We start from the raw sequence: 22406 nt of genomic DNA on the forward strand, positions 1-22406 counted from the left end.
CACTGAAAGTTTTTGGTTTATTGATATGTTTGGGATATAGAATTATTTGATTTGCTTTGGTGTGCTCTTCTTAAAAGCTCTTTTGCAACAAATTACAGCTACAGTACTCAGTGAAACAACAGATTTCCAGAGTCTTTATAAAGCAGCAGTACACTAGGCAGACCAACATACCACTTTCAAGAGTAGTAATAGAACCCCTGTTGTCTCCAAATTCCTACAGCATTGGTGGAGGAGCTCCACTGTGTGGTGGCTGCAGGTCTCTCTGATCCAAGAAGCACCAGACAGGTGATAGAGTTTATAACTCCAGGATCATTTTGAACTACAAGCTGAATAAAGAATTTTGTGTTTCCTTTTGTGTGTGTTTCAGCCTCCTTTCCTTCCCGAGGGCAACCTTAAAATCATAGAATAGATCAGCAGTTCTCAACCGTACTGTACTGGCTATTCATTATGCAGCTAGTGTGCTTCAAGGCTTTACTATTAGTATTTAGAAATATACAAAATAAAGACTATAGGCCATGTCCACTTAAAAGATGCTTTCTATTGCTCTAGATCAATGCACTGAAGTTGAAGTTAGAAAGTTTGGTGCTGCTGACCATTCCAAAGCATACAGTATCATTTTTTAAAAGGGAAAAGGGAATTTAAGAGACACCTGCAAGAGTGCTTCCATTTAATTCAGTAGGAGTACTTGTGGAATTAAGTATTATTCAATGTGGATAAGGGTGCCAGAAATAGTGGGTCACACAGTATGTATTTTGTAGTTTATTTCATGTAAACACCCATTTTTTACCTGATTTTATTCCATTCTCCCCTCCCATACCTCTCCTCCCCCTGAAAGAAAGCCAGTAAGATTTCTCAGGTTGGGGAGAATCACAGCCCCTTTGCTGGAACTTACCAGGTCTTGTTGCCTTTATTGTAAGCTATGCTGTACTTATTTATATATTTATAAAGACAGTAGGAACGGATACCCTAACTTTTATTATTTATAATTATTCATTTTTAAAATGACCTCCCAGGAAACTCAAGATGTACTTCCAAAATGTTTCCTACAGATATTCTGCCACACCTTTTATTCCCAAATTGAATCTAGCATACAGCAACTTTCTTTTTTTTAAGCTTGTTCCACTTCCTGGAGACTAAAGTCTTGTTTTAAAAAAAACAACAACACCCAAAAACCCAAACTAGATCAGTATGGGCAGTGGTACTATAAATTTTCTCCCCATCACCCAACAATGTATCTCAGTCTCAAAACAGAGGGACCACCTTTAGGGGGAAGAGAAGATTTTAGTCTGCTTGCCCATTCATTTCCTGGACTCTCCATCAAGATTGCCAAATAGGGTGCCACGTGATATCAATTTTAGAGATGTTATTCTGTATAAGGACATTTACCAACCAGTAACTCGACTAAAACCATCAAGAATTGAAAAAAAACATGAAAGGTGTTTTCAGTGTTAACCAATACTAACATATGCAAAACAACAACTTGTTGGACAGATTAATATTTAACATAACACAGACTCTGTTACCTGCACAAAATATTCTCAACTGCTGAACTGGAGATATAAGTTGCAAGTGGGTGGTAAAAAGATCGACAAATGCTCCAGGATATACAATAAAGATAAAAATCCCAAATCCATTAAACCGTACTTGTTCTCTAAAGAAAAAAGAAAAATGTTACTGCAAACCAAAAACCAATGACTCTATAATATAAAATAATGATTCTTACATTTTAGAGCATAATAGAATCTTAGAGTATCTGTATGAAATTCAGTTTAGCACAAAATACTAGCTTAAAAGCTAATTAAGCTAAACTTTGTTTCTCGTGTAAGTACCCAATTCTAAACAGAAGGAAAGGATAACCAAAATTTGTAAACGAAAGACGGAAAATAAATGATTATTTTAAAAACCATCTTTTAAAAAGATTTTTATGTTTAAATTTTTTTGGGGGGGAGGGGGTTAAGTAAAAAATAATTACAGTTAGGAGTCAATTATGAAATGGACCAGAACTGATCTTGCTCAAGAACGACTTAGAAATAACAACAGAAATGCTTTTCTCGCAACACCTGTATTTTCCTGAATTTATCACTCTTTTCCCTAAATGCACTTAAAAGCAATTTGCAAGCTAAAAGAAGGGCAGTGCCACTTGAAAAGAGAAAAATAAGTTTCAAATATTCACATAACACAGAGAAGAAAAAAAAAAAAAGAGGATGAATGAAGTTAAAGGGCATTAGTAACTGACAGGATGCGTGGGGTTTATATCCACATCAGAGTTTCGAATTAGTATTTTTTAAAATGGGAGTTATATTTTTGGAAAGATTAGATAAAGTTAAAGTGAACCTTAGGATTTTCACAGGGTTTGATACAGGCTTTATAGCTCCTGTCTGTTCCGATGTGAATATTATGGACCAGTCCTGTATCCACGCTGTCATGCTATACATGGCTTAACATTTTATTTATTTATTTACTCATATTTCAAATGTTTCTTATCATATGACTGAGGTACATGTACAATAAAAGCTGGTACAAAGCTTATTGAATGAATCAATAAACAATGATAAATCCTTCCAAAGCAGTTAACCCATCACATCTATCTATAAAACAGGATGATCAACAATGACCCCAATGCTCATATACACTCCCTCCACTTATACTCATAAGCTCGGGGAAGTGGGAAAGAAAGTGGGAGGAAATAGGCTTCGCAACATGTCCTGATGGCCAACAGATTCATGTATCAAACCCTGGGCAATAAAGAGTTCCAGAACCAAAGGTCCCACACTGAAATCATCTTGCCACCAGCTGCCTCCAGTTTACAGCAAGTGACAGTTAATTAAAGCACTGATCTCAACTGCTGCAGTACCACATGAGGACAGATGCCATATTTGCAAAGACACTAGGACTCAAACCATTCAGGACTTCATCAGTCAAAACCATCATCATCTTGAAATGGTCCTGGAAATGAATTGGAGGTCTCAGAGCACAGGTATGATGGGCTCCCATGCAGCACTACTTTGACAAACTGCTCCCAGCACATCTCTTCAATAAAATCTAAATGCAGGGAAGCGTCTGTCTGTATGTGACATTACAGTACAAGACTTGAACTAGAAGAGAAAAATTGAGACAAGGAGAAGGAAGGGGTGAAAGTGGGAGGAAAGAGAAAGCCTCATTTCTTCCAAAGATGCATCTTAAAATCCAATCCAAACTCAAATGCTCAGAACCTTTGTCACAGAACATGAGTTAAAATAAAGTGCAACAGTATAACAAATAGTTAAGTAATTATGTGATATAATCTGGCTAAAAAAATCTCTACTGCCAGAATCTCTGCAGCTGCACATACCTACTGGCTAGCCGCATGCACAGTCACAGTAAAGGTGAGGGAAAGGAAGAATATGTCTTGGCCCTTCTTGTGATGGGACCCTCTGATTAAGATGGAAGTCCACACTACCTTACTCAGAAATGTAAGATGAGGTTGCAAATAGACTTTGTCTTTATATAAAGCTTGTATGGGAGGGATGGGGAGCCAGCAACTAAAGCATGTAGTTCTGCTATGCTCCTACCTAAGGTAATAATCTCCAAGAATGCTACTTTCATGGAGAGATGTAAAAAGGAACACACAGCCATAGGCTCCAAAGGTGGATCCATTAGAGTCAACAAAACTAGATTTAGATCCCATGGATACATGGGGTCCGTCATAGTTGGAAAGAGTTTGTCCAGTCCTTTCAAAAATCACAGTCATTGGGTTGGAAAAAAACAGACCTTCCTCCTATAGGAAGATAAAACGTGTAAACAACTGCCAAGTGAACTCTCATGGAACTGATAGAGAGCCCTTTTCCCTTTAGGTGGAGTAAATATTCCAGAATAAGCTATAGGGAAGACCACATGGGAGGAATACCTCCCTGTTGGAACCATATGGAAAAACATTTCCATTTCATCAAGTAAGTGTATCTGGCATCAAGAGATTGTTCTGAACCTCTAAGGAACTAACCACAGAAAGCATCTGACAGTTCCCAAGTTGTGACCTGCTCTAGAACAAGAAAGGTGACAATTCCTGTTCGATCAAGTAGCAAAGAGATCTATCTCTGGCATTCTCCACATGTGAAAAATGGATCCTGCTATGTCCATTGTGAGGGACCATTCATGACTCTTGCTGAACGTTCTGCTGAGATGATCCATCAGATAGCTGTGAACATCTGGTAGGTCCAAAGCTTTGAGTGCAATAGCACTGTTGATACAAAGCCCCCTAAGATTTATAGCCTCCTAGCAAAGGCTATTTGAACTGCCACCTTTCCCCCTGTACTAACAGAACACAGCAGCAGTGTTGTCCATGAGAGCCTGTATAGTGCATTCCTCGAAGTGCGGAAGGAATTCCTGACATACCAGGTGAATCCTTTGTAGTTCTCAAACATTTATGTGGAGAGTGATATCTTGATCTGACCAAAGTATTCGAATCGGAGGTCCCCACATGAGCTCCCCACTTCCCAGGGAGGAGGAATCCATGACCAGTCCTGGAAGATAGGGCTGGAGGAAAAAGAACCCCTTTGCATATACTGGCACGGTCCATCCAATCCAGGGATGACAAGACATTTGCAGGCACATGAGTCAGCATGCCCAGCAAAAGGTGGGATGGACGGTAGATGAACTTCAATCTCTCCTGCACGCCCTGGAGATGAAATTGGGCATGTTGAGTCACAAACATGCAAACTGCCATGTGTTCTAGAAGTGTCAGACAATTCCTTACTCTTGTACAAGGATGGGCCTTAAAGTGTTTGCACAGTTCAATGCTGCCCAAAATCTGGCCAGAGGCAAGTATGCTCTCACTGAATTGGAGTCAAGAACTATTCCTATAAAAATCTATCCTTGTACAAGAAACAGCATTGACTTATCCTTGTTCATCAACAGGTCCAAGGAACGAAAGAAGAACTGGATCTTATCAATGCTGACCTCCACCTGACATTTGGATCAACCCCAAATCAGCTAGTTATCCAGACAAGGGAATACGTGAACACCTGTCTTTCTGAGGTATACTGCTACATGCACTTTGTAAAGACTCAAGGAACTGAAGAGAGACCAAATTGGAGAACTGTGAACTGATAATGTACATTCACCATGACAAAACTTAAAAACCGCCTGTGGCTCTGCTGAACGGCCAGAAAGTAAGTGTCCTTCACGTTGAGGACAGTGTACCAATCGCCTGGATCTAGGGACAGGATAATAACAGAGGGTAGGATAACCATGTGAAACATTTAGGTTTCGCAGATCCAGACCAGGACTATCGGGAATAGAATCCCCTTCTCAATGGTGAGGAAGATTATATTCTATAGTACCCAATTGTAAAAGAGGCTGGACTTTTTGAACGAGAGCAGTCCTGTGAGATGAAAAGGGACAGGGAAGACGGATGTAGAGGAGGGAGAGAGATAAACTTCAGAGGTAAACTTCAGTTTCACAGTGTTTCACATCCAGTGACTGGTTGTAATATGGGTCCGAGCACCTAGGAGGTGGATAATTTGTTGCCAAAGGGAGGGACGGGAGAGATTAGATCTTCACACAGTGGTATGCTGATCTCAACTAAGAAGTTAAGTAGACTGTTCAGATGTTGTAGATTGCCTCGATTAAGTTGAAGCACAAGGAGGAGTTGATGATCTCCAACTCTGGGATCTCCATCTCTTCAATTGTTCAGGTTGCTTTAGAGGGTACAATGGATACTTTTGGAAAGTCTGAGGATGAAACTACTTCCCCTTAGGGACTGGAGTGTAAGTCCCCAGATACCTAAAAGTTGCCCTAGAATCTTTTAGGAAATACAGTGCTTTGTCTATTCTCCATGAAAACAAATTAGGATCCTCAAACTGGAGATCCTTGATTGTCCAGCGGACCAATGCTGGAATCCCAGATGATTGCAACCTAGTGGAGTGTTGCTTCGTGCCATGACACTAGCCAGAGTCTGCACCATACAAGGCTGCTGGAAGCAAGGTTCTCGCTACTAAATGACCTTCATTAATCATGGCTTGATGATATTCTTGCTTAAGTCATCTGGCAATCTGTCAATGAATCTAGCCATATTGTCTCAAACGGAAAAAACATATCTGGCTAAGAGAGCCGGGTAGTTTGCAATTCGAAACTGTAACCCTGAGGTCATATAAATTCTTCGAAGAAAAAGAAAGGTTTTTTTAATCTTTATCCTTAGGTGTGGATTTGGAGCATCCTTGACATGATTTCTCATTGACTGCAGTCATCACCAAAGAACCTTCGGTTCAGTGTGTGATTAGAAAAATTCTTGATCCTGGGATGACATTTGGTATCTCCTCTCTGTTCTCTTAGCAGTGGGTGGAAGAGATGCTGGGGTTTTCCACAACATTTTTAGGGAACTAGCCACTCTTTTTAATAATTCTTGATATGTCTTATAATCATCCTGAATCAGGGACAATGATTAAGACACTGTTGCCTCAACGGGAGGGGATGAAGATGTATTCAGAGGGCTGTCAGGATGTTTGCAAGGAGGCTATATCAACTGGGTCTGGGTCTGGTTTTAAAACCTGTGGTACTTGATCGGTACTGAGAATAGTAATGGAAATGTGTCACTGCCTTGAGGGTGACTTAGATGGGCGAGGTACCAGAGAAGCCCGTGAAGCATGCCTCAGGGGTTCTAGAACACCCATTCATAAAGCGTCAGACCCCAGCTGTAAGTACCCCATCCCTACCCCTAGACTTGCTCCTGAAGACACGTTGGTGTCAGGATTGTTGTCCCTGATTCAGGATGATTAGAAGACATATAGCAAGGAGCACCCATTCACATACTTCCGACGTCTCTTACAATACAATAAGCCCCTTAATAAGACTGGGACTTTTCAACTTGAAAAAGGAGACGACTAATGGGGGACATAATACAGGTCTATAAAATCATGACAGGTGTGGTGGAAGTAAATAAGGAAGTGTTATTTACTCCTTCTAATAACACAAGAGCTAGGGGGCACCAAATGAAATTAATAGGCAGCAGGTTTAAAACAAACAAGAGAAAGTATTTCCTCACACAAAGCACAGTCAACCTGTGGAACTCTTTGCCAGAGGGTGTTGTGAAGGCCAAGACTATAACAGGGTTCAAAAAAGAACTGGATAAGTTCATGGAGGATATGTCCATCAATAGCTATTAGCCAGGATGGGCAGGGATGCAAAACCAAGCTCTGAAGTGTCCCTAGCCTGTTTGCCAGAAGCTGGGAATGGACAACAGGGGATGGATCACTTGATGATTACCTGTTCTGTTCATTCCCTCTGAATCACCTGGCATTGGCCACTCTCAGAAGACAGGATACTGGGCTAGATAGACCACTGGTCTGACCAGTATGACCGGTCATATGTTCTTAAAAGAATGGTGGGGCTTTCTAGTTCAGTACATAAAGGAAGGAATGCCACATGTTCCCATTTACAAGGAACAGTCCTGATTATGACACGGCTATCCCACATCTTGCATTAATTGGACAAAAATGTCTTTGGGGTTGATTTAATAAAGTGATATGTTGTGACACAAGCATCACAGTGTTGTATTACAACAAATTTATGCTGAAGGGGAAAGCCTAAAAGGTATCAACTGAAAAGAGTGGTTTTCTTTTGATATCTCCCTTTCAAATATTGACCAAACCATTGCCATTCTTAGTTTGTGAATTGTGATCTCAGCAGCTCTCAAGGAAATATGGTTACAGGCATAAGACCTACAGACAACAACAACAGATAGCCAAAGAAACAGATTCTAATAAAAGAACTTGATTAATGCATGTAGAAATTAAAGACTAAACGTACTGGAAGAAAGCACAGAACATCACTTCTCTCCATCATTCAGCACACCAACAGGAGAGGATTCTTATCTAGAGAACATGAGGCAGGAGGCTCTGCTACTATACCTGCTAGTGGTTCACAGGTATGAGGTTAGACCCCTGCACATAAGCTAGGCATAGCCACACAATGGCCCCTTTTGGAACTCACATACCGAAGTGAAACCCACAGCATATTCCCCCATGGCCATCCTGAATTATTCTGTGCTGAGCCAACAGGATGGTTTCTGTACCTAACTCAAGGCTGGCATCTCTCTATTCTTTCCTGTGCAGCTCAAAAAAATAAAGGCTCAAGGAATGTAAAGATCCTTAATTTTGAAGTTTTGTCAGTCACAATTATTGTCTAAAAGAAACAGTTCTCTACATAACATTGGGCTAAAGACAACACAAAATAGTATCTTTCGAGTAACATACTACAGAACCAGTTAGCTTTTCAATCCATCCTCATCATCATATCCACTCATTATACTCCACACCCGAACATAGCCACTGTATGAACTTCATACCCTCATATCTCAATGCCTGTACTTTGATCCAACCTTTTACCCCCAATTGGGGATATTGAAGATTATGTATTCCTTATGCCACCTGATCTTAAACCAAACTTTGCACCCTCAATAATCTGTATGTTATTCCCTGATAACCAGAAACTTCTATGCTCAAACTCTGTTCACTTTTTTTTCCCTTTTAACATAATCTTAATAAGATTTTTAATATTTATACGGACCACATCACAGGACACTGTCAAAACCACATTGAGTACTCGAGACCGCTGAGCAGGGAAACAACCCACTTCCTTCCCTGACGAGCCAAGGGACCCACCCCCAGCCACGTACTCATTGGCTACACCAATATTGACTTGGTGTGCCCGAGCCCACTTATCCACTGACACTTTAAAAACCCTTGCACCCCAATCTGGGTCTATACATATGTGATATGTATGTATCTCTTCACCCTTGCAACCGATGCCTGTAATCCCTCATAACTCAAGCCTGACCCCAGATGCACAGTACCTTCCCTCTTAACTTGTGTATATTTAATTTTAAACATTCACTTTAATAAAATTTAGACATAAACTGGCAACATATATAATAATAGTTGAGAGCCTGGGACTTCTTGAGTGACTCAGACACACTAATACTGAAGCGAATGAATGAACAGTCTCATCTCTGTGTTTCCCCGTCACCTTCAAGCATGAAAACCAGTTTCAGATTTCAAGTAATGGAGGCAGGGCGCAACAAATTCTTTGACTGGTAAGGGGGATGCAATTGGGAAAGTTTGCAAGCCACTGCTCTATGGGTCTCTGGTTTCTGTAGTATTCCTGTATGGCAAACCAGAAATTTGGCAGGTAAATCTCAACTTTGAGGATTTTTTACATGACTATGAAAACAAACAATAAAACCAGTACGATATTTCTTGTGTTACACAAGAAATATCGTACTGGTTATATTGTTTGTTTTCATAGTCATGTAAAAAATATCTTTCAATATGCATTTGGTTCACTTTATATTTCTGTCAAACTATTAACATGCCACCAACCTTTCTACTGAAATGCACAGCTGGTTTTGGCAGCTGGACAAGACAAAGCTGGGGATTCTGACGCACGAAAATGAGGGAAGCTGTTTAGGATTTTGGCACCCTGGGGGAAGCTGCTGATTTTGAGGTTCGGGAGATTCTTCTCCTTCCCCGCCCATTGTGGGCAAAGGCAGAGGTGACCTCCAAACCACCTAGGAACCCTGCCCTGATATCTTCCACAGCATTTAGCACTAATGGCTAAGCACATCAGAGAACGGTTTCTGCTGAAATGATCACCAGTAAAAGAGTTAACATTGACATTTAAAATATCATTATGCATCCACTGAGATTAACTGCAGAAAGTCACATCTCTCAGAACTACAGTTTCAGCCTCTTGCTACAGCCCTTCATCACTTTACATTTAAGTCACAATCATGAAGGTTTCCATAACACCCATAAAGAGCTGGAAACTTTTTTGAGAATAAAATATTAGATTCTGGAACACCATTCTGTAACAATGCACAGCGTCTTTGCAAATTCCACAGCTACAGAATCACACAAAATGTAGGTCCTTTGTTAACAGTAAAGTAAATTAATGGAAGGCTAACCTTAAATCTGAAACAATGCACTACATTAAAGAAGTGAAAGTCCATACTGATGATCTGTGCAGTAGACATTTATTTAAAACTCTATGCACCCAGCCATGACTCTAGGCACTTCGAAAACTTACAATCTACACAAACCATGAAATACAATTAAAAAAAGAGAACAAATGAATTGTATATATAAACTCTAATCATATTCATCTGTAATTAAATACTCAGGAATATAAAGCTTTGTTGGCACGTAGTAAGAGAAAAATAGTTTGCATTACCGAATAGCTGCCACCCCATGGCCGACTTCATGTATAACACCACTGATGAGGATTGCAGTGAAGAAATACGTCAGTTGGCTGATGGGCAGATTTACACCAGGCACCTGTTCATGTAGGCATGACAACAAAACAAAACAAACTCGGATACTAAGAGATACAAAGACAGATCATTTTGCCTTTAAACATGCTACTGCAACATAGATGTTAAAAGACCAGAAGCAAGACAAGGGCCCTTTACGAACAGAACTATCAAATGACCCTTCTGCCCTTTCTACTGTATATATTTTAAAAAATTGTTTAAGCCTTTCATTACCTTTTATTGAAGATTAAAAACACTCCAATTAAAAAAAAACGAAACAAAAACAAACTAAATACACATGACAAATCATGGGAGAAACTGCCCTAACTCTAATTAAGCTTCTGAAGTGTATACAGATTTACACAGAAATGGTATACAAATAAATCAGTCATGGAAATTGCAAACATCAGTTTACAACTTTCTGCAGCAACTCTTGTAGGAATCGCTGCTCATCCATCACAACCGCTTTTGTATTGGAACAACAGTAACAGTCCAAAAATCATAAGTCACTATGCCTAAAAATGAGATTGGCCTAAAAATCATGAGATTTTTTTTTTTTTTTAAATCATGGTTTTTGGTCTCTCCTCTTGTTTGTGGACTCCTTCTGATCACTCCCACTGTGACTGTGACAAATACAGGTTGAAAATTCAACCTTAAATGCAAACAAAACGTGTGCACACAAACAATGCAGGCCCCCCTCTCCCCACCGCTCTGAGCCCTCCCTGACTCCTCTCCTGACAGATCCCACTGCCTCAGACTCCCTCTGCTCCCCATTACCACTGACAGGCTGCTGTCCTACACATGCTGAAACTGACTTCCCTAGTCCCTCGGCTGGCTCCAAGAGCTGCTCCCAGTTCCAAGCCAGCAGGGGAAAAGGCGGCCCTGAGTTCCTACCTTTATTAACCCCCTGCTGTCCGCACTGCAGTGGAAGCATGAGGTCACTGCTGCTGCTGAGCTTGGAGAATGCCCAGTTCTGCAGCACCTGCACCTGGGCTCTGACCCCTCAGAGCACAGAGGTTGCACCCCAGTAATGAAGGCAGCTGAGGCAGCTGCTCTGGCTACCACCAGCAGCACAAACTGAAATAGTGACCTCTAATATTAAAAAGGGAGAACTGCAAACAGTGCAGGCAAGATGACTGAACTGCCTGTGTTTTATCACCAGAGCCTTCCAAAATTGGCCTGAAATTGTGACACACAATAATATCATGCGTGTTGGCAACACTGCAATAAGCTGATGTTAGCAATTAGTAAGACAGCCATTTTGTGGTTTTCCTTAGCTTTTAAGCTGCAGTGTAAGATATACTAAACTACCAAAACACCACCAGCAATATTTTGATGCAATCAGAGAATTCCAAGCATATTCTCTCATTTTAGAGAAGCTCCTACCTTGAAGAATCCAAGGAGGAAATCAACAACACAAGAACAAGCTACAGGGAAAAGCCAGACAAAGAGACAGAAGACAGGAGACAAAGGAAGCAAAAAATGAAGATAGACATAAGGATGGGGAGAGGCAGAAATCAACCATATTAGTACAGACAGACTGCAGGACAATGCAGTAAAGAGAGTGGGAAAGAACAGATAGGGAGAAAACTGAATAAAAGAAAAAGAGGAGTTGTACAGAAAAAGGAAGTGACAAAAAAAGAAAGACTTGCCTCTGAAAAAACTGGTTCCGGAGGTGGGAATCAATAAGAGAGGCGTACTTCACTTAACCCAGGGTTCCTCAAACTTCATTGCACCACAACCCCCTTCTGACAACAAAAATTGCTACATGACCCCAGGAGGGGGGACCGAAGCCTGAGCCTGCCTGAGCCCCGCCACCCCAGCCAGGGGATGGTGGGGGGAAGAGACACACGACTAAGCCAAAGCCCAAGTCCCACCATCCCATGCAGGTGGGCCAAAGCCCAAGCCCAAGGGCTTCCAGCCCCTGATCCGAGCTCCGCCACCCAGGGCTGAAACCCCCGGTCTTTGGCCCGGGCGGTGAGGCTTGGGCTTCGGGCCCAGCAAGTCTAACACCAGCTCTGGCGACCCCATTAAAATGGGGTCCCGAGACCCACTTTGGGGTCCTGACCCACAGAACCGCTAACTTAACCTAAAGTTATAAAAAATTAAGCAACTAAAATAAAACTAAAAATCCTTTTTAAAAGAAGGGTGAAGGAAAACAGAGTAGAATAGAGAGAGAATATTTATGACTAGGCCTGTCACTATCAGCAGAGTAGGACCATGATGCCAATCTCAGCAATAGGCACCACAGTCCTATAGTGTCCACACCTGAGAGAGAACTCCTGAGGGAAGCAGAGTTAGAATTTTGACTATAGCACCCTACCAATTTGAAGCCAGCCATGCTCCCCCACATTAAGCACCTTCTGTATTTTCTGCATCAACTGGTGGTGTTAATTTAAAGTTAGAGCTGTGGAGAAGAGCAGAGATGTCTCAGACACATACAAGGACAAAGTGCTATTAGCACTGAAAGCTGGCATCATGAGTCTACCATGAATATAGGATGCTTCCCGGAATCGAACGGTTTTTAGACTCAATGTCTGAAAACCTATTTTAAGATATACCACTCGATCATAAGCTGGTTCGTTTATAAGCCGACCTCCTCCCCCCCCCCCCAAATGGATAAGTAAAAATGGAAAATTTTTATGACCCATTCATAAGCCGACCCTATAATTCAGGGGTCAGCAAACTTTGGCTCCCGGGCCATCAGGATAAGCAGCTGGCGGGCCGAGATGGTTTGTTTACCTCGCGTCCGCAGACACGGAGGTAAACCTAAGTAAACAAAGCGTCCCGGCGTGCCAGCTGCTTACCCTGGCGGGCCGGGACAGCAACTGGTGGGGAAATTTTTTTTGGGGGGGGGGGGGGGGAAAGCTGGGGGTCAGGGGAGTAACCTCTGTGACCACCCCCACATGACCCCACCCCTAGCCCGGGACCCCCCCCTCGCCATCCCATCCCTTCCCATCTTATCTGGGGAGGGCCAGGGAAGGATGGTATTTAAAAGGAATCTAATCCTTCATGAAATATACTGAAATTGAAAATAGCATTCTGTTAGGAAACAATGTCATCTCTAGAGGTCTTGATTTTCTAAATTCTACTAAAGGCATTTGTATGAGAAGAGGACTCTTTGTTATGATGCTTCTTTCACACCTCTGACAGTTGCTGTAATTCCCAGAGTAAGCCACTGGTAGAGAATAATCAGCAGAAGAGGAAGACCACTAAAGAGACAAACATTCTATTTTCATGCAAATACTCATAAGAGTAGAGGCAGAGAACAGAAGCAGAAAATATTATATAAAGTTTATTAAGCCAACAGCTACAGTACGGGGACTAACTAGTTTTGTGGTTTTGGAGCTCAGCAGCTATTCTTTTGTACAGTGTCTATGCACCTCTCCTTTACTTACCTTATAATAATTATAAAAAGATAATCAAATTGGTATGCAACAGACAGATGGCTGATCTACAGCTATAGTTGGAGACGGTCCTACACAACTGTTCCTGTCACTGGGACTACGCTTCTGCCACCAGGTATTGAATCGCTTTATTACCGCTAATTGGATTTATGTGAGTAAGTCAATGGCACTCCACTCTGAAGACTTCTGCTTCATATAAAGCTCTAAGATCATGATGGTCTTTGAGGGAAAAAGTAGGCAATGAAGAGGGGTGCAAAAACAAAACGGCAGACATATAGCACCTCCTCTCTTTTGGAATGTTGAAGTGATGGGACAACTAGTTTTAAAAAGTCACAAACTATATCTGTTTTATTTTTAAAAGTATATCCCATTTTCCCTCTAAACTACTGGCAATAGCACAATATACAGCAACTCTTTGAAAGGTAGGGTTAAAAAGTATGTTGTGACAATTCAAGGTAAAAGAGTAGAATAGGGAATATAAAAAGAATCACAAACCTGCCTAGGAAAATCTTGTTTTTCACCCATATTTCTGAATTAGGTGTCTCTAAATACTTCTCTATCCTTGCTTTAAATGTATTGATATTAGCAGCCCTCATATCATTGGGGAGTCCATTCCAATTTTGGATATTAAACTTAAGTCTCTACTTTCATGGATCCAATTCACATGGATAGGTTATATCCCAAGGGTTCAGTTTTAATTTTCCCTTCTCCCCCCTCCCCACCCCCAACCCCCGCTTAACAGAGGTATGTCACAAAGACCTTCCATTTTGTGTAAGTCATGACATGATCAATTCCATGTTATGATCACAAAATGAGGGAGCTAGGGTGGTGTTCCTGTACAAGAATATAATATAAATGTGTAGACAGAGTGAACCTTAACTTCTTTCAGAATTGTTACATCGACAGAAAGAGAATATAAGAATATTCAGTTGGAAACATTCAATAAAAGTGATGTAAACTGTGCAGAACAACCTTACATGACTTTATATGAGTGCGGGGGACGCCAAATGCACTCTGGTCAGATTATTATACGAGAGGAAATAAAATTAGCTAGATAATCCTTCTTGTAAACTAAAATTATTTATAAAGGTGATGTCATTCCTTCTTCACTGCCACAGATATTCCAAAATAAGAGATAAGACATTTTAAATGCAAACTCTTCCATTTTGCAAAATAGTTTTCTTCTGGCACTGTATGATTTAGTGTCTGGTATCAGAAACCCATGCAACAAACGAATACAATGTTATTAACTCTGTAACCAGACATTGCCAACAGAGATAACAAAAATCCCTGTCTCAGATCACCAACTCGACAAATGATCCTTGCATGATTCACGTGTATAATCAGCTTCACAATATAATCTTTGCCACCCACTATCCTGAACAGTTGTTCATCCTTTCTTTCCTCTTCTACCGACATCCTGAACCAAAACAAACTGAAACACTCATCTTTTTGCTGATTACAGACATGGCTTGTTTTGCTAATTTCAAACCCATCACCCCCTACTTGCAAAAAGTAGGGATTCTAAATAGTTGAGTGGAGGCAAATCCTTATAGCTGATTGGTATTCTTAGTAACTATCACACTTTCTGGGTATTCAACATGCATACTATCTACTCCAAATTCCTCTGTGCTTTTTTTATATAAACTCTTTCATGTGTTGCTACCTCTTTTTTAAAAGACTGAATATGAACATGGCAATTTTGGGTATAATTGGTGAGACTTCTAATCTTGCGTAGGAAGATTTAAAGATTAGAAAGGCTAACATCTTCTATGAAGACATCTGTTTAGAATAGGTTACAGTTCTTAAGCTGAAAAACAGAGAGGGAACACTTACCACGACTTGCAACATACGATCATTCTGGACTGCGGGGGCCTCAGTTATCATCAGTGTCAGTGTCTGCATCAGTGTCTTTCCAAGGAGAACAACAGAACCAAACATGGCAACTATGCCAAACACCATTCCTATACTGAACCTGAAACGAAGAGAAACAAATGGTCTTGCGCACATTAAATGAGCAACTGCATATCATGAAGACACTTAAATGCATCAGTGCAGCCTAACATACTAAACAATGGGTCAAAACTTCCCCAGTGCTATTCTGTCTATCTGGTATAGCACCACAAAAGTATCAGCAATCCAGTAGAAGGCTTAAGCCTACAGGAGTAGAACTGCATTTTTCTCCAATGAAGACATTAATGTCATAATGCTATACAAAACTGCATCCAGTTGAGGGTCAGGATTAGGCAGTGATTCACATTGTTTCCATGCCACTAGAACAGGAAATACTTATTTTCAGATTATCATAGCTTGCAAAATTTTATTAATGTTTCTTAACCAGTGGGAGGGAAAATTGGTACTGCACAGTATTTAATGCATTAGATAAAGCTTATTTTCTAGCTAAAATATTGCAAGTCTCTGTCAGCCTCTCCCCCCCCAACAGTTTCATTGTTCCACTATCACCTTTAATTGAACCTCATCAAGAGTTAGTCAGTTAGCACATTTATTTTAAGCTGCTTGCATTTATAATTAAAATAAAAGGAACAAGTGGAAGCCAGTATGTTCTCTTTTGCTATAAGATATTATACATATTATAAAAAGGCTATTTATGACTGATGTAAACCCATTTTAACCCAAAGTTATCTTACATAAGAGGAAACAGTAACGAAAAGTATCAACTCAGCAGATCTTTCCTCTTTTATTCACTTCTATCCCACTGAGAGTAACAGCAAAATAAGTTCAGTACTGAACAGAAAGATTAATACACACAATGGGACAAATTCAAGACTTCTCAGCTGTTATTCTCAGAGTTAGTGCAAAATAATGATGGAAACGCAGTTTTGCATGCATTTTCTGGCCACCCCAAAAGTACCCACACAGCCACTGTGCATATCACTCACGCCAGGAGCATAAAAAATTCCAACAGAGGAAAGTGTAGAATCGATATAGGCTAAAATGTGAGCAATGCACCCTAACTCTTCACATAGCTTTAGAATGTCCAGTAAATGGCATTGCCAACAGAGCCAAACTTGTGGCCTGATTTCTGTCAGGGCTCAAAGCAAGAAACTTTCTAAGCATGTGCCTCTGGCCAGCCAGAGTACTGAATTTGGTTCCGCTGATTTCTCAGATTGCCCTCCCCACCAAAAGGTGTAATTCTGAAATGGGACTATTTGCATACAGTCTGACTTTAAAGGGACTACTCAGATGCTTGCAGGAAAAAGCTGCAGGCAGTATACCAATATTGTAATAATAGCACGACTTTTGTCTGCTGCAAACTACCAACAGGCATTTTAAGCAATGCTGCAGAATTATTACAGCTCAGCTTCTTCTTTATCTCCTTAATGAAAACAGTTACTTTATAAACAAAAACTTGATTTCTAATAAATGTTTTTGAAAGAGTACAAAGTAGAAGAGGATCTTCTATATATACAATAAAAAGTATGTTAAGTCTTCAGCAGAGCAGACCAGGAAAAAATTAATTTTTATTTCTTTATTGGGTATTTCATAATCCCTAAAACTGTAAGTATCAATGGTGCACTGACAATTTTCAGGGAAATTAGATTATGAAAATGCCTAACTGCCATTAATTTCTACATTCCAGTGACCAGGGTAGAGCTTAGTGTACAGGGCTGGATACACCCTGCAAGACATGAAAAGCTCTCCTAATAAATATATAACCTACAAATTTACAATGTTTACAGCACCCCATTTTTTCAGCCAATATTTTGCCAAATACAGATTTATAAAAAGAGAAAGAAAAGAAGATTGGTACTGCAACTACAAGTACCACAGGTTTTAAAACCAGACCCAGACCCAGTTGATATAGCCTCCTTGCAAACATCCTGACAGCCCTCTGAATACATCTTCATCCCCCCCCCGTTGAGGCAACAGTGTCTTAATCATTGTCCCTGATTCAGGATGATTATAAGACATATCAAGAATTATTAAAAAGAGTGGCTAGTTCCCTAAAAATGTTGTGGAAAACCCCAGCATCTCTTCCACCCATTGCTAAGAGAACAGAGGAGATACCAAATGTCATCCCAGGATCAAGAATTTTTCTAGTCACACACTGAACCGAAGGTTCTTTGGTGATGACTGCAGTCAATGAGAAATCATGTCAAGGATGCTCCAAATCCACACCTAAGGATAAAGATTAAAAAAACCTTTCTTTTTCTTCGAAGAATTTATATGACCTCAGGGTTACATTTTCGAATTGCAAACTACCGGCTCTCTTAGCCAGATATGTTTTTTCCGTTTGAGACAATATGGCTAGATTCATTGACAGATTGCCAGATGACTTAAGCAAGAATATCACCAAGCCATGATTAATGAAGGTCATTTAGTAGCGAGAACCTTGCTTCCAGCAGCCTTGTATGGCTGTATTATAACCTGATCATTTTAAAACTAGCAGTGTGGTAATAATTATTGTTACTCTGATTAATAAGAAGAAAGTTTTCTAGTGTTTGTCCAATACAAGGCCAAACTAGAATTCTGAAACTATACCATAGATAAAGAAATCTGGGTTTCCATCGTCCCCAACTGTAGAATAGACGGTTGAAGAGAGCAGTTTGCCATCGCATATGAAAAGGAGAGATACTCAGTCCATATGACATCAGCCAATCTTCATAAGATGCTTTCAGAGAGCTAGATGACTATAAGAAACAACGGAAAGTTAGTCTGACACACAGCTTTCAGGAAGATTTCATGTAATGACATCCAGTAGAACAAAGAGAAGAGTAGTATATGGGAGTATATATGTGTGCATATAGCAACACTTACGTAAACTACCCAAAAATAATGAAATTATAAATTGTGCACAACACATACTTTGTAGGAACTATAAAACCTTATAACAGGAGTCTAATGTGTGGCCAGGGCCGGCTCCAGGCACCAGCTAAGGAAGAAGTGCTTGGTGCGGCCAATACAAAGGGGCGGCACTCCATCCGCTATAAGAATAAATGACAGTATCCCACTGAAAAACAGATCAAAAAGTTAATACAAACCTTTTTCCCCACAGATTTTTCCAAATAGCATGTCTTTTCTAGTACTGACCGTAACATCAGATCACACCATGCAGCTTTAATACATAATAGTGAATCTAACAGATACTTACTAACTCTAATTGCTTGAGTTTCCTAAACCCTTCACACTAGCTTCACTTTAACTTCTCATGGTTCAGGTCTACCTGATCCTTGCCTTATTAATTTTATTATAAACTTGATATACCTTATCATTTTTACAGGCCCTCAAAATTATGAATGCCTGCTAAATACTGGGGAGCCATACGAATACCTTTTAGCACCCAAGGGTCCTTAACATCCTTTTGTAACTGACAAAGCCCACTCAAGACTCGTCAAGAATTTCAGCCTCTTGATCTTAGAAGTTAAAGCCTAACCTTAGTTGTGTGTATCTAAGGCACCTTTCATATCTGCTAGGACAGGGGTGGGCAAACTGCAGCCTGTGGGATTGCCATCTCCATGGCGCCGCGGGGCTAAGGCAGGCTCCCTTAGGCAGGCTCCCATTTTCAAACGCCTGGAGGGAAAAAGGAGCCTTGTAACACTCCCCGAAGGTTATTTTAGGACTATTTCATTCACAAGTGGGTTATGAAGTTTTGTTTTACTTGTTATGGCTGTGATCATGTATTAAAGACACTAAGACAGATACACGGGGCTGCCTCGGGACGCAGCAAACCGGGCCCGGGCAGGGGTGCCTGGCGCCCCCGACAGACTGGGTGGGGGGGACGCACGCACCCAGCCAGCCCCGCCCCTCCCCCCTCGCTGCTGCAGGGGCCGCCGGCCCGCAGTGACCCCTCCCCCTCGGGATGCAGCCGGGAGTCCAGCGCTCCCCGGTCCCTTCGGCCCGCAGCCCCGGCGACCTCACCCTCAGCAGCGTGTCCGCCAGGTAAATGACGCACCAGCCCCCCAGCACGCAGACCACCACCGGGATCGGGATCATTGCGGCACCGAGGAGGAGGCGGCAGCAGCAGCGTTGGTTCCCGCATACAGAGATGCCCCCGGAACTAAACGTGTGTCGGAACCTTCCTGCGGCAGCCCCATTTTCTGGTCGGACACTTCCGGGAAAGGGACACGGGAGAGACGGCACAACCGGTGGCGGGGAGATTGGATCACGTCATGATGTATCTAACCTCCCTTGTCTCCCCCTCCCCATGAAAATCCATAGCAGCGAATGGTTGCTGGTGCGCATGCGCTTGCTACTGCCTTCTGCGGGTTGGGCCTTTGAGTTTGCGCATGCGCGCTGAGCTTCCTGAGGTACCCCGGCGAGTACTAGGGAGGGTGCTGTGAGAGGAGCGATTGTGCGCAGGCGCAGTGAAGTGATCTTTCCAGGCTTCTCACGTAATAATAGCTCAGCTTGGGCTGTGCGTGGGGTTCGAGCTGCGCATGCTCGGTGGGGGGGCTCTCAGTGAAGGAGGAGCCTGCAATGACCTTGCTGCACAGTGACTTTGCTCCGGACCTCACCTGCTGTGCGCCTGGCACCTGCAGCCCCCTCTGGCGTGGTGGTGGGGGGAAAAACCAGGCACGTGCCTCCCTCCAGCGCCCTGCACAGCAGCGAGGAGGAGGGCGCGGCCCCAGTCTATGGCCAGCGAGCACCACAGTTGACTATAATAGTGCCATGCAGCAGAGGTGCTTGGCCCAATGGCCAGGGCCCTGCTTTAGCTGCCTGGCTTGAGTTAACCTGGCCCATGTTTGAAGACTCAGAATTTCAAACGCTAGCCTGAGTCCAAGTGTCATATCCCAGCTCCTGCCTGCTCGGCCTTCTCCTTGCTGCCCAACTTACCCTTTCATTTAAAAGTAAATTAAGTTTCTATCACTAGCTAGTGTAAAGCTAGTGATAGATAGCGTCTTGCGTCTGATGAAGTGGGTATTCACCCACGAAAGCTTGTGCTCCAATACCTCTGTTAGTCTTAAAGGTGCCACAGGACCCTCTGTTGCTTTTTACAGATTCAGACTAACACAGCTACCCCTCTGATACTTAGCTGGTGTAAAGAAAAGCTTTCCATTGTGAACTGTTACAATACTGCCTTTCTGAGTGGGAAGAGAGATGTCCTCTCTGCAGTACAAATTCAATTATGTCTGAGACCCTACTTACAACATAGGGTATGCCTGCCTGCACTTAAGGAAGTGTGTAGAGTGCATACACACTACACACTCCCCCAGCATGTGTATAAATAGCAGCGTAGACAGTGATGCACTGCTTAGGCGAGTAGAGTACATAGGGAAAGACTTTGGCATCTGGGAAAGGCTCCGGCTGCTCGAGCCTTTCACTGCAGTGAGGAAAGGCTCTGGAAGGGAGCTTTTCCCTGCCGCAGTGAAAGACTGTGGTACTTGGAAGCTGCCAAAGTTTTTCCCCACTTGCCACCCTCTTGCCAGAGCTTTTTACTGCAATGTGTAGCTACACACCATAGCATGGACTCAGCTTGCCTTTCACTAGGGTACGTAGCTACACCTTCCCACACACCACCCCCAGTGTTGACAGGATCGCAGTTGTATTCTGCTAGTGTGCAGAATTGGCCTCACGCCTGCAGATTTGGCCTCAAGCCTGCAGATTTGTACAGGCAGAGCCCTCAGGCCGTGTGGAGCCCCACAGAAATCACTGAGGCTTTGCACAGCTCTAGGGATCCACCTGAGCAGATCTGAACACAGAACTGGGGGCTCATATTGTGGACAGGATCTGACTGTTTTAACCATCTCCATGGATTGGAGAAGAACATGCATATAGGAGGTGATCACAAAAACATAAATCCTTGTGGTGAGGTCCCCATCTGAAAGAAACGATCACAACTTCCAAAAGCTACTTGCAGCATTAGAATAGAAATCAGGTTGCAGAATGTGGGAGTGTTTTCATTTAGTCTGATTTCATATCAAGTAGTAGCAAAATTCAGTCCTAGAATAATGCCAGGACTGATTTAGGGACCCAGAGAAGCTATTTGAGTAATTTCCCCCCACTGCTGGCATAGTATTTTGGCATAAATAATAATATAAATAATTTTACAAATGTGCTAGCATTATCAACTGAGTTTTTAAAATACAGTATTAAAGAAAAAAATTTGCAGCACAAATAATGTATCCAAATCATTTGGGTGTTTCCTCATTAACTCTTCCGTACTCTCTAGTTATAAAGATTAACACATTTCCCCTTTCCTCCCCCAGTTTTCTTGTCTTCTATGCACTACTATACAAATACACCACTTTGTATCTGGCTGAGGAAGTGCAATTTTATTGGAACTTGTAGGAAGGTCAGAATCGATTTTAGAAAGTACAAGGAAGTGAAAGATTTACAATTCTACCTACATGAACTAATATTGTTTTTTATTAGACTCCCTTTGGGGAAAAAACGATTGTGTTTACTTTTCTTTTTTATCAATATTTCTAAAAAAGTTTAATTCCAAAATTCAGCCCTTTTATCATTTTTTTCATCAATTTCTGCAGAAAGCCTGTTGCAGAAGTGCTGGAGTCAATACAAAAATAATTCCACAAGGGCTGGCTATGGCTATTCTGTAGTTGTTCACCGTCTATTCAATTCTTGTGTGTGCTCATTTGAAGACACAGAGCAATGATGCAGCTGTAGTTATATTAATGGCACACATATTAAAAGTAGGGCTGTCAAGCGATTAAAAAAATTAATCACGATTAATCGTGCTGTTAAACAATAATAGAATACCATTTATTTAAATATTTTGGATGTTTTCTACATTTTCA

General features: G+C 41.6%; 1 protein-coding gene across 1 annotated transcript in view; it reads right to left on the minus strand.

The window, feature by feature from the left end:
- MBTPS2 (membrane bound transcription factor peptidase, site 2) overlaps nt 1–19800 on the minus strand; it is a 37745-nt gene extending 17945 nt beyond the window's left edge. Inside the window, exons 1-5 of the mRNA XM_054006135.1 lie at nt 19570–19800; nt 18193–18341; nt 15526–15664; nt 10204–10307; nt 1524–1651 (exon numbers count right to left, since the gene is read on the minus strand). Coding sequence (XP_053862110.1) covers nt 1524–1651; nt 10204–10307; nt 15526–15664; nt 18193–18341; nt 19570–19644 — 595 coding nt within the window. The 5' untranslated portion in view covers nt 19645–19800. The remainder of the gene's footprint in view (nt 1–1523; nt 1652–10203; nt 10308–15525; nt 15665–18192; nt 18342–19569) is intronic.
- Nucleotides 19801–22406: the final 2606 nt, after the last annotated feature.

The sequence above is a fragment of the Malaclemys terrapin genome, chromosome 1, assembly GCF_027887155.1.
Source record: "Malaclemys terrapin pileata isolate rMalTer1 chromosome 1, rMalTer1.hap1, whole genome shotgun sequence".
In the NCBI taxonomy this organism is placed as follows: domain Eukaryota; kingdom Metazoa; phylum Chordata; order Testudines; family Emydidae; genus Malaclemys; species Malaclemys terrapin.